Source organism: Amphiura filiformis, chromosome 12 (genome assembly GCF_039555335.1).
Source record: "Amphiura filiformis chromosome 12, Afil_fr2py, whole genome shotgun sequence".
NCBI lineage: Eukaryota > Metazoa > Echinodermata > Ophiuroidea > Amphilepidida > Amphiuridae > Amphiura > Amphiura filiformis.
In genome coordinates this window covers 38,757,652-38,774,381 of record NC_092639.1, presented here as the reverse complement: position 1 = coordinate 38,774,381, position 16,730 = coordinate 38,757,652, and the positions used below count along the sequence as shown (strand labels likewise).

Below are 16,730 nucleotides of genomic sequence, written 5' to 3'. Positions count from 1 at the left end.
AACTCGCTAGATTGTTTGAAGAGTCTGAAAACAGGTATGTAATTGTTGTAGATCCAAGTGCAAACGTATCTCCAGGTTTGTGTGTTTTGTAAAGCAAAGTAACATTTCCAGATTCATCATCAGTAGATGGTTCTCTCCATGACGCGGTTTGTCCAGGTGATCCTAGTTCCATCGATGTTGAAATATTAGAGGGACAGTCGAAGATTGTTGGAGCACGGGTGTCAACTGCAAGCAATAATGATATCCAGAATTGCTTTATGTAAAGTTGTGCATAGTTGGTAAGTTAAGGTTTATCAATATGGATAACTTAATATTATATGCACAAAGAATGTGTGTTTTAAAGTCACCTTGATTTATGAGAACATCAAAATTGCAAAACGCTTCATTGTTACTTCCATCAAGAAATTTGTACGTCACCGTCGTTCTTCCAGGCACGAAGGCGTCACCAGGAGCGTGACTTTGTGATGCGAGTGTAACATTTCCTGAAACATCGGTTGCAGATGGTATATCCCAGTTAACTGGTGTATTTTGCGTTCCTATCTCCAATTCCTTAGTGATACCAGATGGGCATGATTTGATAACTGGTGCGGTTGTGTCAACTGTGGTGGGGAAAGAACCAAGATCCACGTCATGCGTTATTCGAGCTAATTTCCTTCTTAACGAACCTGTTTTATTTTTCTCATCAAAATCTTTTCATCAAACGTAGATAATGTTACATAAGAAACCCTCACCTTCCTGAATGAAAACTTGGAATGAACAAGACGCTTCATTTCCATTTCCATCGGTAAATCTGTAGTTTACAATATGTATGCCATCCGAGAATCTGTCACCAGGCGAATGAGTCTGCGACACAATTGACACATTTCCTGACATATCAGTAGCTATTGGTGTACTCCAATAAATTCGTATGCTGTGGGTTCCAAGCTCTGTGTTCTCATCGATGTCTGATGGACAGGATAGTATGGCAGGTGGAACCGTGTCATCTATTGAATCAAAAATGTAAAACATTACTGTATTTATTTAAAGCCTAGAACTTATATATAATCTATGTGCCCAAACATTGGTGTAAATTCCAAATCTACTTTTCATAGTGCAAACAACTTTATCTAGATATGCTCAAACAAATCATACCTGCAGTAATGTATATGTCAAAACTGCAAATCGCAAGGTTGTTTGAAAAGTCAGAAAACAAGTAAATAACTGTGGTGGATCCAAGAATAAACATATCTCCAGGCTTGTGGGTTTTATAAAGCAAAGTAGTATTTCCAGATTCATCATAAACAGTCGGCTCTCTCCATGACATAATATGTCCAGGAGATCCTAGTTCCATCGATGTTGAAATATCATTATCAGAGGGACAGTCGAAGATTGTTGGAGCATGGCTGTCAACTAGAAGTAAACGACAGAACACATTATTTGATAATGATATATATGTATATTTTCAACTGATTAGATATTGATGATAAATTAATGTTTGGACTCTTTTCATTTATTTTAGGTTCTTTTTTCAAGTTACCTTGATTAACTTGGACCACAAATGAGCAATATGCGTCATTGCTGCTATCATCACGAAATGTATAAGTCACAGTTGTTCTTCCAGAAATGAAATTACTACCAGGTACATGACTTTGAGATAGAAGTCTAACATTTCCTGACGCATCAGTAGCTGTAGGTACTGTCCAAAATACAGGCGTGCTGTTTGTTCCAAGCTCAATGTTCTGTACAATGTCTGATGGACAATTACTAATTGCTGGTGGCGTTGTATCAACTATAAGGAATGAGTTAAGAATGTAAAATATCATAAAAGTACTTAATAGCTCTTAATATCAGAAATATGTAGTATTTTTACCTGTGTGTTCCTTTGTTACTTCGACATTATTTGAATGATCAGGTACATTGATAAAATGGAAGGTATATCTCACAAAATGTATTCAATTGATTTTCTTTTTTCAGAACCACATGCAAAATATTCAAGCGCAAAACAAGCCAATGAGAATTGAAAAGGTGCCCTGGAATGTTTTTTATACTTTATTCAGTTTTATTTATGACAAAGAATTCATTATACCATTCATTGATACCAACCATCGTGAACAAAAATGTTGAATCTACAAAATGCCTCATTTCCACTTCCATCAGCAAATTTGTATGCAACCAATGATCTTCCTTCAATGAATCTATCACCAGGATGATGGGTCTGTGACACTAGTGTGACGTTTCTAGAGACATCAGTTGCCGTTGGTGTACCCCAGTAAACAATCACATTTCGTGTCCCTAACTCTTTGTTCGAATTGATGGCTGATGGACAAGACTGGATAGACGGCGGCATTGTGTCAACTGATGTTTAAGAAATTACCAATACATTTTCAGGTAACTACAGAATAGCTTGCATGTAATAAATTATTTGAATTGTTATGGTGATGATCGAAGATTAAGTTTAGGGATAGGGCAATGATTTGGGTTATGGTTAATGCGTTTGCTGTGTTCAGCAGTTGCCCCGTGGCAAAAGCAAAACAAAAAACACCGGGCTTACACATAAAACAAAATTTAACATTACAAAACACTAACAACAATTTTTTTTATAGTAAACAAAACAGCAACGCATATATCGTCCGCCTGCTACGCTAATTGCCAAATTTTTACATGTTTCTCATTTCCAATTTTGATTTTCTGAGTAATAAACCCATAATTAATCAAATTTCCAGCCGCATTCTTCATTAACTAGTGGAATACATCAAAAGAGATTAGCGTAGCAGGCTAACGATATGGTATCACTACATGTAACTATATCTATTTTATATTTTTACACGCCATGATGTCACGGTGCCAAGATCGTGACTATTACTTGTATTAGTTAGATACTGAGAGAGTATTAGCGTATCCAGACGACCCAAATCATGATTGTTATATCATTTCATATGAACTTATTATATTTGATAGCTACGGTATTACGTCTTCTCCGAGACGCATCATCAGGCTGACTGGTCTGGTGCTGAACTCAAATCAGTATGCGTCTCGAATGAGACGTGATACCGTTTCAGGTGGAATGATTTGACAATTTCCTTATTTATTTTCTCGAAAATGTATACCTGGATGATTAGGAATGATTCCAAAGTACATGCAGATACAATAATATTGCTATCTTTCCCTGTAACATTATATCATTATATAATTCTCTAAAACCATCAAAATTATTTTGTCGTGCCCACCTGTTTCAACTTTGACGGAGAAGTTGCAATGTGCAAAATTGTAAGAATCATCCGCAAACGTATACCCTACAATTGTTGTTCCAATAGGAAATGGTTGCCCTGATACATGGGTAAAGTCAGCCAGTATTACACGCCCTGATTCATCCGTTGCAGACGGCTTTCTCCAAGAAACTGTTGTTGATGATGTGCCTAGCTCGGCTGCGGTGATTATGTCTCCCGGACAATTGATTATAGTCGGTGGTGTGGTATCCTCTATGTAAAGGAAAGCAGACTTCCTATTTAGGAGGTAGTTGCATAATTAACCTTGTCGATTCTTTCAACATAATATTTCTCATGAAAAACACAATGTGATGCTTTTACGTTTTGGCATTGTTGTTGGCAAAATGGTAGCTTGTTTGCGATATTTGACATGATTAATAAATAAACAGTAAAATATCATGTTATGGAATACATTTAGCTGTAGAAAGTGTCAAATAATTTGATGATAATGCCATGTGATCTTGCTAATAAAATATTTTATCTTGCAATAAATAAGAAGTGACCCGATACGTACGAAAAACGGTGATAGTGAAGTTACAATATGCCACATTTCCCGATGAATCGGTAAATGTATACACGACTGGAGTTGTTGCTGTGATGTATGTGCCGGGAGACACCGAACTTGTCCAGATGACGTTTGATAGGTCCGAGGCAGTGGGATCTGTCCAGCTGACGTGCTTTCCAGCTAAAGAGGCAAAGTCTACAGGGCATTGATTGACATGTGGTGGAGTAGTATCAACTGTAAATGTGATGAATAATTCAAGATACATGAAACAAATAAGAGCTTATAAGGCGACGTCAGAATTTAGATTGATGTATGGCCATGCAGTCACTACTACCTTTTATGTCTTACACATATACCACTGTCTTACACATCATGTTTTACACATATACCACTTCTTAAGGCAAGGCATTGCTTATGATTATAAGAAATTCGTCGTGTGTTTGAGTTATCCGAAATGCAGGCCTTAATCAGTGTTAATGACATATTCGTGTATAAAGACAATGTAAACAATACAATTGTGAGAGTATTCTAAAATTCGACTTCACCAGGTTCGCCGTCGTAAATAATAAAGACAAATAGAAAAAGTGATCCTGCCTGGGACTCGAGCCCAGGACCTCAGGTTTACCACACCTGTGCCTTAACTACTTGACTACGGGAGCTTCGTCATTAGGCTGGTTGCAATTCGAACTGGTTGCAATTCGAACCTATAAGCGGTCACTTAAACTTATATAATTCCCGTCGATCATGCTACTGTTTTTTTCATGGTATTACTTGTTGATTTCGCCTACACGTGCGCTTTCGAGGTACTTTCTCGTCATCAGCTCTGATATTTCCTGGAAACGGCTAGAGACTAACCTGATCAGATGACGTTATCTGGTTGGAAAATTTCTGACCCTGTGTTCCAGAGGATAGTGCGAATCAAAACTCAAGTATTGGTCTGTGTAAGTAATTTTCCAAATTCGGCAACGTCAGCTAGTGTGACGTCATCTGATCAGGTTGGTATTTTGCAGTTTTAAAGAAATATCAGAGCTTACAACATCGGCTGATGAGGACGAAAGCGCTCCCGATAAGCGAAATACACAAGTAGTGTTGTAGTCTCATTTTAAATTACTCTCATTTTATTACCACTACGTATGAATCTGAAATTCCCAATACAGTTTGTGTTAAAGCTTAAAGCAGTCTTAATAAGAATGGTTAAAAATAATGGCTTAAAATTGTGTATCATTACATTGCAGGTATGTACACATTAGGGCCAATCTTCAAAAATTTTTAACTTTGATGTTTATAAAAATACGAATCATGTAGCAGTTCCAACAATATTGCATGAGCATAACATTGAATATATTTCAGTTAAAGGAAGGAAAAGGAGACAAGTAGGCACGAGACTCGCCAATAACAAATAATTTCTTGTTTTAATGTGAATGAGGTAAGGGGATATGACCTAGTTTGTCTGTAATTATTTTAGTTACAGTAACATGAAACCAATTCCGATATCCGGTAATAAAAAGATACTTCCTCAATTAAGAAGAATATCAGTTTGCTGTAGATTGATTTTATATTTCAAATACTAGGCTCAGATTTCACTGTGTATGCTCATACGTGTTGGTAGATAAACAAGCAAAGTAGATTTAAACTGTCATTCAATACAAACATATTGAGATATTTACCTCTAAGTTTGTTCTACATTTCTCTCATTCACCTGAGGAGCCTTCGGGCGAAACGGATCGTAGTGAACATGGAATAAACTTGTTTCTTTTAATGTTATGAGATATTTACCTCAATATTTTGATGTGTAGAACACATATCCTCATCAGGACATTCAATTCCATCAGTTCATCATTGGAGCCCTCCTGATGAGGATTTGTGTTGTACACATCGAAATAGTGAGGTAAATATCTCAATATAATGCTGAACGACAGTTTTTATGATCTACTTTGTTTATGCTCAGATTGTATTACAAGATTGTAGAATCTGTTAAATCCCCGATTTGTAAACAAAACCATTCATTGCAATTGTCTTAAACAAAAATCCGTAATTACAAATCGCCGCGTTTGACCAAGAACGTCGTAAGTGTCATTTTTATCATTTTACAGAAGAATTGTGTAAAATTGCTTATATTGTGTGCATTTACCATGTTTCATAATGCATTAAAAAACCCAATTTTGCCAAAATGTCACTTACGAAGTTCCTGCACTGACCAGACCAAATGTTATAAACATCTTCCAAAAAGCAACAACCCTCTTTAAATATGACCATTATTCCTAATCGGTTGATCATGTGCCAAATTTGGGATATGCAGTCGAAGCAGAATTTATTTCTGCGCATTATGACACCTCAAAATTACCTTGAAAGTGATAGAACATTAAAATGTTGGGTTACTTTCATTAAAATGTACGCTGTTAAAGGGGATAATTACTGTTTGGAGCACGCTGGCCGAGCGGAATAAGGTTCTGATTCATAATCCGAAGGTTGCGGGTTCGAGCCCCGAGGACGCCATCGTGTTGTGCCCTTAAGTAAGGTACTTTATCTCGAATACTCCTCTCCACCCAGGTGTATAAATGGGTACCGGCATTCTTTTTAAAATGCTGGGCAGGTAACAGACTTGCCGTGGAGGATGTGTAGCGATCCCCCACAGCAACATTACATGGAGGAGTTTGTCCCAATCGCCAATGAAAGAGAGATGGGCACTCCGTTCACTGTTTATATACAGGTTCGACTCCTTTACCTTTACTTTACTTACTTTTTGGTAGATGCTTAGTTTAACACTACTACTTCTCGGGCTACTAAGCTATACCGTTTACTGACCTATTTCGAGGGTAACTGAAAAGGTACATGTAGCAACGTTATTGGCTGCATCAGTAAATATGTAACGCACATCCGTAACTCCAACGGGAAATTCTATTCCAGGTTGATATGAACGTGTTCGTTGAGGAATTCCAGACAGATCTGTAGATGTAGGCTCTATCCAGGTGACAATTTTTCTGGTCGTTCCCAGTTCAGTGGTTGTTCGTACGTTATCGGGACATCCGTCGATTTGTGGCGCAGTCGTATCAACTGCAATGATATTGAAGAACGATATAATTCGCTAATATACAAAATATGAATTTTCCTAGCAAGTCCTAGAATGTAGCTTAAAATAGTGACGACACCAAGGGATTTTTCGAATTTTGGGAGGCGGGGCATGGGTAAGGAAATTCCCCAGTCAGAACTGTTATTGCCCCAGAAGCCCACCCCCCACCAAATACGAAAGTACGAAAATGTCCACTTTTTTCCACCAATTGTGCGTATTTTTTCCCCACCCTGAAATTCACTTTTCCCCATACCCCACCCCGTAAATATTACCTAGGACCGCCACTGACTTAAATCACAATGTTTTGTTGTGCGATAGTTACGCAACTAGTATTATTGTAAGAAGTTTATAAAAATAAAAGATATTTAAGATAATAATGTTCTTTTTATTATTTTAAAGATTATTGAAGTTCGCAATTCAATAAATATATAACAACTATTATAAGAAGTTTTCAAGTTGTAAAAGAATAATAGCTATTGAAGATAATCATTTTCTTTTTGTAATTTTTGATGAAACTCACAATTCAATTACTATGTAATAATTATTGTAAGAAGTTGCTAAATTAGCTTCCATAGAGGACAACCATAAAACCAACCTGTTTCGACAGTGACTGAAAAGCTGCATGTAGCGACGTTATTGGCCGTGTCCTCAAAGGTGTAACGCACATCGGTAACTCCTATGGCGAATGCTGTTCCAGGTTGGTGAGTTCGAGTTCTTGTTGGTGTTCCAGAGAGGTCTGTAGCTGTAGGCTCGGCCCAGGTGACGGATTTCGTTGGTGTTCCTAGCTCGATGGTGGTCTGTATATTATTTGGACATCCAGTGACTTGTGGTCTTATCGTATCAACTTTAAAGTGATAGAAAACATGGTTTTTAAATATATTTCAAATTATTGTAGGTCAGAAGTGCGCGAGAAAAAGCCTTACATTATCAGATTAAAAATTCTCAAATGTAGTTGTCCTGATAAAATGTATTGTCTTGGATGTGAAATGCCTAAATTCTTGATAATAAACATCAAATTTGCATTAAATTTGTAGACATATGTTGTAAAAACTTAAGATCGATTGCCAACATACCTGTTTCTACAGTAATTGAGAACGTACAATATGCGACGTTATTTGCATTGTCGGTGAAAGTGTAACGCACATTTGTTACTCCAACAGGAAACTCTGACCCTGGTTGATGTGATTCTGTTTTCCTTGGAGTCCCAGAGCGATCTGTAACACGAGGTTCTGTCCAAGATACGGATTTTTCACTTGTTCCAAGCTCAGTAGTTGTTCGGATATTATCAGGGCAGTCATTGATCACCGGAATTTCTGTATCAACTTGAGAACCAACCATAATTGAAGGATAATATCAAATAAAATAAAACAATCATTGACATTCACATCGTCATAACCCCTATATCTTCGTGTTAAAAATTGCCGTGGTAGTACAGCGAATCCTCTCGTTTTTTAACAGCTACGCATCGCGATTTAGTTCGAGATAGGCCGAGCTACTCAGGCAAAGCATACCATGACTATCATAATTATGAGATACCACAGCGTTTCTATATTCTACACATTATTACGATTTGTGCATGCTCAAGTACCCCATATGATGTTTCTATTACAAGAAAAAAATTTGTTTTCAGGTAAAAGCAGGGTTTTGTTTCCAGTACACTCACTCGAAAAGCAGTACACTAATTAACGGGGCCTTGCAGCTTGCTGTGGATATCTTTTACTGCATTTTTAATGTAAAAAATTTGAAATCCAATGTAAACATTTAGATATATTTAATTTTGATAATGACAATTATACTTTATAGGTATAAAGGAACGCGTTTAGCCCATTTAGTTAAGTTCCAGGTGCACGACCTATAACACAATGCATATGTAAACTTCATTTATCTGTGTCAATAATAGAATATTGATTTCAACGGAGTATTGAGCTGTATGGAAAAAAATATTTATAATACAGGGTGTTGACACTGTGCATTGGGTATAGGATGAGCTAGATCTCCAAAATGGAGGCGTGTGGAGCAGTAGTAATTTTAACAATTGCCGTTGTGCACGCTCCATGCCTAGCTTTCACCCCAAACAGTCACGCCTTACAAACTCTGAACAAAAATCTTAAATCATTCATTGTTTTTTACTTACCACAGCTTGAGATGTATATGTCATCCAAAGAAATATCTCCCTTGTAGTCTGGCCCTCTTACTCCTTCAAAGACTACCTATATGTAGTAATGATAACGGAAAAGATGAACAAATATTACAATACCCACCCAAAATTTCAGCATTTGTTGTGGTTTTGAGGGTCGATTCCCGATTTGGTGAACTAAACTTGGCCTAAAAGTATAATCTTACTTTACGCAAGGTCCAAGGCCAACTTGCATAGCATTTACAAAGACCGTAGTACTTTAAATGTTCTGTTCAAGTCGTTTGCCCCTTACAGTATTTTTATTCAACAAAATGCTTCATAAAGTGCCCAAAACTGCTATTTCACACCCACCGAAAAGATGAACAAATATTACAATACCCACCCGAAAATTCAGCATTTGTTGTGGTTTTGTGGGTCGATTCCTGATTTGGTGAACTAAACTTGGCCTAAAAGTATAAACTTACTTTACGTAAGTTCCAAGGCCAACTTGCATAGCATTTACTGTAGTACTTTTAATGTTCTGTTCAAGTCGTTTGCCCCTGGCAGTATTTTTATTCAACAAAATGCTTCATAAAGTGCCCAAACCCGCTATTGACCTTTTTCCCTCTATCCCACAATGCACTATTCCAGGGGGGTATGACGTAGTTCATCAACCTCATAGATCGTGTGCATCCGATGGTCTTTGCCATACCTTTGCAATTATTTTGTCTTAATATGGGCATACTGATTCCATATATGCGGATTAGCGTAAAGGCCATCGATGTTACTAATTATGCAATTGAATACACGAGTGATGCAATTACGGAGAACATCTGTGTAAGAGATAGTGTTTACATTTTATTTTCATCTCCGAAAAAAAAGTGAAACGGACGCCGACAAAATATCACGGCGTGTCCCGTCATTAGTTTATTACCATTAGGTCTATAAAATGTATACAAAGTTAGGTTTCAATAGCAGGAAACTTTTTTGGCTGATGACACCACACAGTGACATCGCCCCGATATCTTCATGGTAGAAATCGCCATGGTAGGTTGAATCCACAGCCACCCATGGCCATTTTATTCGGACCTTATGAGATGCATAATTAGCGAAGTGACCTGACTAAGGCTACTGACAATAGACGGGGTAATTGATTTCTCGCTGTGTGAGTAAGCTTGTATACGACATTGCGGTCAATGGTTATACTGTCTCCACTTGAGTGAGTGCCGCTATAGCCTGCTGCGCGCTGTAGTCCATACAGGACCAACGCAATATAAAATTAGAGTTTTGGTCAAATTTTGAGTTCAAAGCGCACGGCCAATTTTCAAAGCGCACGCTAACGACTATCATATCTGTTCAACACGTATTTTCAAGTGTATGAGACCACATCTGGTTTCTTGAGAAAAATCATTTACGGAGATATTCACCATTTTCTAACCCAGTATCCGAAGATTTTCGTCTGATATCAAAATCGTGCATAGCAATTCACGTGTATCGATCCCGTGTATTCATTTTAATGTCTCTGCTGCACCAAATAATTATTAGCCAGGCGATGTCGGTGTGCACCATGTCCATGAGGCATAAAAATGTTGTTTTTTGCCCCCGAAAGGTATTAGTGATCGCGGCGCCATTATCGTGATTATCGGGGATTCCTTTTTGTGATGAAGGCACCAGCCGAAATGTCCGTATTCCAGAATGTAATGAACTTAACTCTGTACTCCCCGGGAGATGATGTAGTTTGCGACACTCATACCCCCCTGGAATAGTGCATGATGGGAAAGAGGGAAAAGGGTCTATTTCACACCCACCGGTTACCGCGTAATCCACGGATTAAGCTTGTCCTGTCATGTGGACTAAATTTGCTGCCGTATTTGCATCATTTTATTCCAGGTCTGAGCTTAGTCCACTTTTGTGAATACCAAATAACGTCATACCTGGACTAAACCTCCGATTTTATCAAGGAAGTTAGTCCCCTTATGTGAATACCGGCCAATCTATAATAAATTACTGATTTTGGCGAATTGGTAAGGCTAAAAGCTTTGACAGTTTACATTATTTTGGAAAACGGACTTTGCGAGGTGAAGTACAATGTTGCCCGCACCCCAATAAAGCATCAAATGTTTTTGTTTACGTTAAAGGTGTCAAATTAAGTTAATTAGTTTCAAAAGCACTGAAAGGGCCTTTCGGACTAATTCACCACCAACTATTCACCTATTGGGTTGCTGTTGAACATGAACACCCGCAGATCCTATGTCTGGTCTGATATTGGGTCACTCATACCATTTACACAGAAAAAATTAACTTGAGTAATTAACACGTATTGTTTATTCAACTAATTTGTCAACATTAGCATGTATTCAATGTTCAAAGGGTGACTGACTATTGTCAAGAGTAGAGCGTTTGTTGAATTAGTTGAAGGACCATTGAAAGAATTCACTATTTTGAAGTCTCAAAAATCACACAGGGTTGCCAAACCGGGATTTGGTAGCCCAAATGGGTATGTGTTCTGAAATTTTTATCACTTGGAGGGGACCCAGAATTCGGCTCCCCCTAAGGTGGCACGTGCCCCCTCTGCCCCCCTCCGTCGCTACGCCAATGAAACTATTATGGTTCATGTGTCCGACATGCATACCAACCTGGAAGTCTGATTGTGGGCCGAAAGTAAAACTAGCTTCTGACCACATATTGCCTTGGTTTCCAGAAAGCGTCCACTGTTGGTTTCCAACACTACCTCCACTACCAGCAGACTTTGTATAAATGTTTAACGCTCCTATGTGCACGCCATACATATGATACCAAAATCTAACAGTGCAGTCTTGATACCCAGCAGTAGCGGTGATTGTAGGACTTAAAAGACGAGCTGTATCACCTGGTTGCCTTGGTTTGCTTGTTTCGATGTAAACATAATACCCACCTGCATAACAATTGGAAGAACAATAATAACAACAATAACAATTGATTTTTATTCGGGTGCGCAGTCGGATATCACATTACCGGTGCAGGCGGGCCGGTCAATGTGTGAAAACTACAGTACTGGTGCAGCCAGACACTGTGTGAAAATGGTCAAGCTTTCGTCAGATGTGTGTGATGTGCCCTGAGTAATTTAATTTAATTAATTAACTTAAAGCATTTCATGAGATGCGAAACCCCCTTGTACTTGCAAGAGTTGATGTGGAAAGTCATTTTGGAATTCCCCCCAAATTATTGTAAACAAAGTCAGATCTTTGTTTGGAACTTGGAAACCCCCAGTTCAGTGTATTGTACCATAGGAAAAACCCACAGGAAGTGATGTAATGTGAAAGGTTAATGTGTATAATTAATCTTGGGAAAATCCCTTGGATTGTGAAATGGAGATCATTTTGGAAAGTCCCCCCAGGAAGTAAATGTGACAGGATGGTCTATTAATAGATTGGGAGTATAAAATGTGAGAGCTGGATTTTGCTGATTACAGAATGTCATGGGAGATTGTAAAACTCCACATGTGTGTGTTGGTCTTTGTGCGTTAAAAAAATAAGTACATTTTAACCAGTTTCATAGCCAATAATTGAGCTATTTTTTTAATACAGCAACGAAAGAGATTTCGAGTACACTAATGTGCTCTTCTTCATCAAAGGATTAAAAGTTCTTCTGTCGAATTGCTGGAGTTTGCTGGGTTTATGAAAACCACACATCTGTCAAACACAGCGGAGCAGTGTTAAAGAAGCCTGTTTCCTGGAGAAAGAGTGATTGGTGAAAGAAACGCCATTTTTGGAGAAAGCAGCGCAAGGAGATAAATATTTGGAGAAAGCAGCGCAAGGAGATATATTTTTGGAGAAAGCAGCGCATGAAGATAAGTGATTGGAGAAAGCAGCATCATTTTTGTGTGAGGACTTCATACGCAAGGATTTTTATAAACGCAAGTGTACAATGGACTTCGCTGATTTTCGCAGGACAAGTTAATAAGGATATATTACATCAGTCGTCCAGAACATTGCAAGAACTCTAGGATCACCAACAAGAAAACCGCTGGTTAAGTACTAATCAGCTGATAGAATAAAACTGTGATTGTGTGATTTTATCGTATATATGCAATTGTTGTTATATGTACCAATCATACTTTGTTTTCAATTAAAGCCTTAGATTTTGTTAGCTTAATCAAACAGTGTATTTGTACTGTGCATTCGTGTGAGTTCGGGTAAGGTGATTTTGGCCTTGAGTCAGTACGACTCGTAACATGTGGCTCTGACTTCATCAGGACTAAAGATAGAATTGAAAAAGCAAGTCTTATAATACAGGGAAAAATAAGATACTGTCATATGATCAGCCAATCATATGTCTTTAGTCCTGATGAAGTCAGAGCCACATTCGACGAAAGCTTGACTATTTACACACAGTGACTGGCTGCACCAGTACTGTAGTTTTCACACATTGACCGGCTGCACCGGTAATGTGATATTCGACGGCGCACCCGAATAAAAATCAATTGCTATGGAATCCCGTCGTGAAAGCCTATCTACTTACTTGAATAATAACAATGTGCAACAACAACAACAATGTCAAAAGCAATAAGCTCGCGACTTCAAATGAACTCACTGGTTGGGAACACCAGCGATTTTGAATGTTAAAAATGATATTGTAACCTGTGGCATTATATTACAAAGGTGTACGATAGATGTATCGAGGATTGGTTTTTTTTCAAATGACCTTCAAAAATCTCTGAAAAATGTATTTCTCTTCACTCGCTTCGCTCTCGCTTTTTGTAAAGCAAAAATGAATTCACTTTTGCCAAGAAAAGGCTGAGTCCCCACCATGCAAAATCTGGTGTCGGTCGGGCCCGTCACCCAATCGCCGCGTCATTCTACCCCTTTCAAATAATTTGCTTTCAACAATATTGTGATTAAGGGATCAAATCCAAACTTGACCGCCGATTGACCGCAGGTTCCGGGCGGTCAACCGGCTGAAACTGCCGGTCGAGTTTTGATTTGATCCACAATAGATATAAAATGTGAAGATGCATTAAGCTGTTTAAGAACAAAGTTATACTTACTTCCAGATGTGTGGTCGCTTGATGGCCCGGTATTTCCTGAGTGTGTGGCACCAGAAATACGTTTCCAATCAAAGTCATCATCTCCCCCCTGTGTAAAACCGCACCAACTTATAAAGTCACACGTTATTACGGCTGTAAGAAGGGTTTCATCAAATTTCCATCAACATCGTCCTTTTTCTCCCTTCCTCATTCTCATTTGCATTCTAAACTTCGTCATTGTCATCATCATCATCATCATCATCATCATCATCATCATCATCATCATCATCATCATCATCATCATCATCATCATCATCATCATCATGTATGAAATAGGTTAATAAATGCGTATCACTTGTTGCTCGAGACCTTGGACACAATAATGCATTTGCATTGAATTGGACTCATCAACATGCGTGCATTATTGAGCCCGATTTCTCTCTCAAAAATGATACGCATTTACTAACTCATAACAAAATAGGTATATGGTCAGTGGTGTCTCTTTTTAGACCACGAGGTCGCTTTTTTAAGGTACCGATGGACCAAAGTATCTGCCAATTTAAAAAAACCCCACCTGTATCCAGTTTTCTTTAACGTGTTTAAACGTTAAAATACGCGGCACAAGTGCGCGAGACAGATAGTTGCCCTACACGCATTAAACATAATACAAGAGAAAGGAAAAAGCTGCGTCGGCAGTGTAAAGAGTAACATAAAGGTAAAAAGTACGATACTACCGTAAGATGTTTTGTTTTGTTTTTTACAAGTATTTTTATTATGGCTATGAAAAAGGCATATGGCCGAAAACTCGCAAAACTTTGTAGGCCTGTTTGGCCTACAAAGACATCTGGGCACAGCATCTATGCCGAGCCACTTTATTTCCTTTTTGATAAATTTTAGTCCCGATTTTACGGAAATATCGTACTTTTTACCTTTATATCAAACATAATACTAGGCCTAGTATAATTGTCACTAATAAAATATACTAACCTTAAAAAATACTTATAATTACGGGCATGTGTGTGAATGTTCTTAGTCATTCAGTAGTTTTGGAATTTAATCAAATACTGGAACTTACTTTTTGCAACTTTGCGACGTTGCGTCTGGAACCACCAGACTTCATCAGGCAACTGACCCGCTGCAACGTCGCAAAGTTGCAAAAAGTAAGTTCCTGTATTTGATTAAATTAAACAAGGCTACGTATATGCATATTAACAAAAGTAAAAAGTATGAAACTACCGTAAAATATACATAAAAATATACGTATATGCATAACTAATTAGCGCCATACCTTTAACAACGATCACCTGTACGCAAATCAATACGAAAATATTAATTGGTAACTTCGTTATACGTGTGTTTAGTCGATATGCCATTGTGCTGAAAGTGAAACAGTAGAGATATTATGCCACCCATCCACGCAGTCACGGTCATCAACCCATATGAAGTGATTGGATGATTACCAAATAAAAACTACTTGAATATGAGAGCTCAAATGCCCATTTCCGACTAAAGATGTTGTTATGAAATGTTCAATGCCAGAATACCCCGAGTTCATGCAATAGCACAATAGAAACAAACACCATGTTTTATTATTTCAACACAATTTTCATACAGTCTGATTGGACAATGCTAAACTCAATTATTTAAAGTGACACCGTAAGATAATAATAAAAAAAAAAAAAAACCAAACAAACTATATATGAAGAGCTTATTTCCAAACCGTGTAAGTCCACAACCGCATGTTTCTCATTTACTTTGACAACTTTGACATTAGCAACAATGAGTTGTACCATCAACAAGCCATTATTTACCACAACAATGCTGGTTAACAATATGCAGACTATTGTTCTTATTTGGGGATCAAAGGCCTCACACAGGCCTCACACATGTTTACTGTGCCTCATCCACTGTTTGCTTTGTAATGGTGCCTCAAATTGAAATTAAAATACAATGTATATTAATAGCATCAAAAACCATTGCAATATCGCACAGGTAAATCAGAAACATGTGTTTGTGGACTTAACACGGTTTGGAAATAAGCTCTTCATATATTGTTTACACTAATATAGCTTATCAACTCAATCAGTCCTGATCTTAATACTTCTCCCCTATTTGATAAACTCCCGACAAGTCCTGTAATGTTCAATTATTACACTCTCATGTGACGAGATTATGAATAGATGCACGGGTGTATGGTTCGTACGTTTGATAATCGCAAGCTCTCTATTATCTCAGAAAATCCACTGAAGTCCTGAAAGTCCTTGCGCAGACTTGCAGTATTAATGCGGGTAGACTCCAGTTGGTATCACTTGACAATGTTTATGAAGAAAACACGTGCAATGATCCACAGCGTCATCATCCCTTCATCTTCGTGTCAGAAATTGCCATGATAGTAGGGCGAATCCACTAGTTCTTCAACAGCCACGCATGGCGATTTTGTTCGAGATAGGCCAATCGACTCAGGTTAAGCATACCACCGGTTACGATAAAAATATAAGTTTCTTCCCCATAATGAATGTGGCGTTGCCATTTATCAGTTGAAATGACTCATTTTTACGAACTGCGCATGCTGATAACCATCTTTAACGTTGCCAACTCAAGAAATTTCGATTTTTTTTGTCAGTTTTTGTTTCAAGACGCAGGTTGGGTTTTCAATACGCACAGTGACGATTATCATATTCTTTCAACACATATATTCAAATGCAAGTCTTAAAAAGGTTTTGTACAAATACCAAAAATAACGGGATATATTCTAGGATTTGAGAATCATATCAAAAGAATAGATAGAA

The 16,730-nt window shown here is 37.9% G+C and overlaps 1 protein-coding gene across 1 annotated transcript; it reads right to left on the bottom strand.

The window, feature by feature from the left end:
• Positions 1–696: 696 nt before the first annotated feature.
• On the bottom strand, positions 697–15,365 carry LOC140166805 (hyalin-like). The gene is made up of 11 exons (XM_072190295.1): positions 15,230–15,365; positions 13,963–14,094; positions 11,573–11,850; positions 8,955–9,030; positions 7,894–8,142; positions 7,416–7,664; positions 6,556–6,804; positions 3,760–3,984; positions 3,207–3,458; positions 1,517–1,768; positions 697–983 (listed from the first exon to the last, which is right to left on the bottom strand). The coding sequence occupies exons 1-11, from the start codon at positions 15,312–15,314 to the stop codon at positions 697–699; spliced, it is 2,334 nt and encodes a 777-aa protein (XP_072046396.1). The 5' UTR covers positions 15,315–15,365.
• Between the last annotated feature and the right edge of the window lie 1,365 nt (positions 15,366–16,730).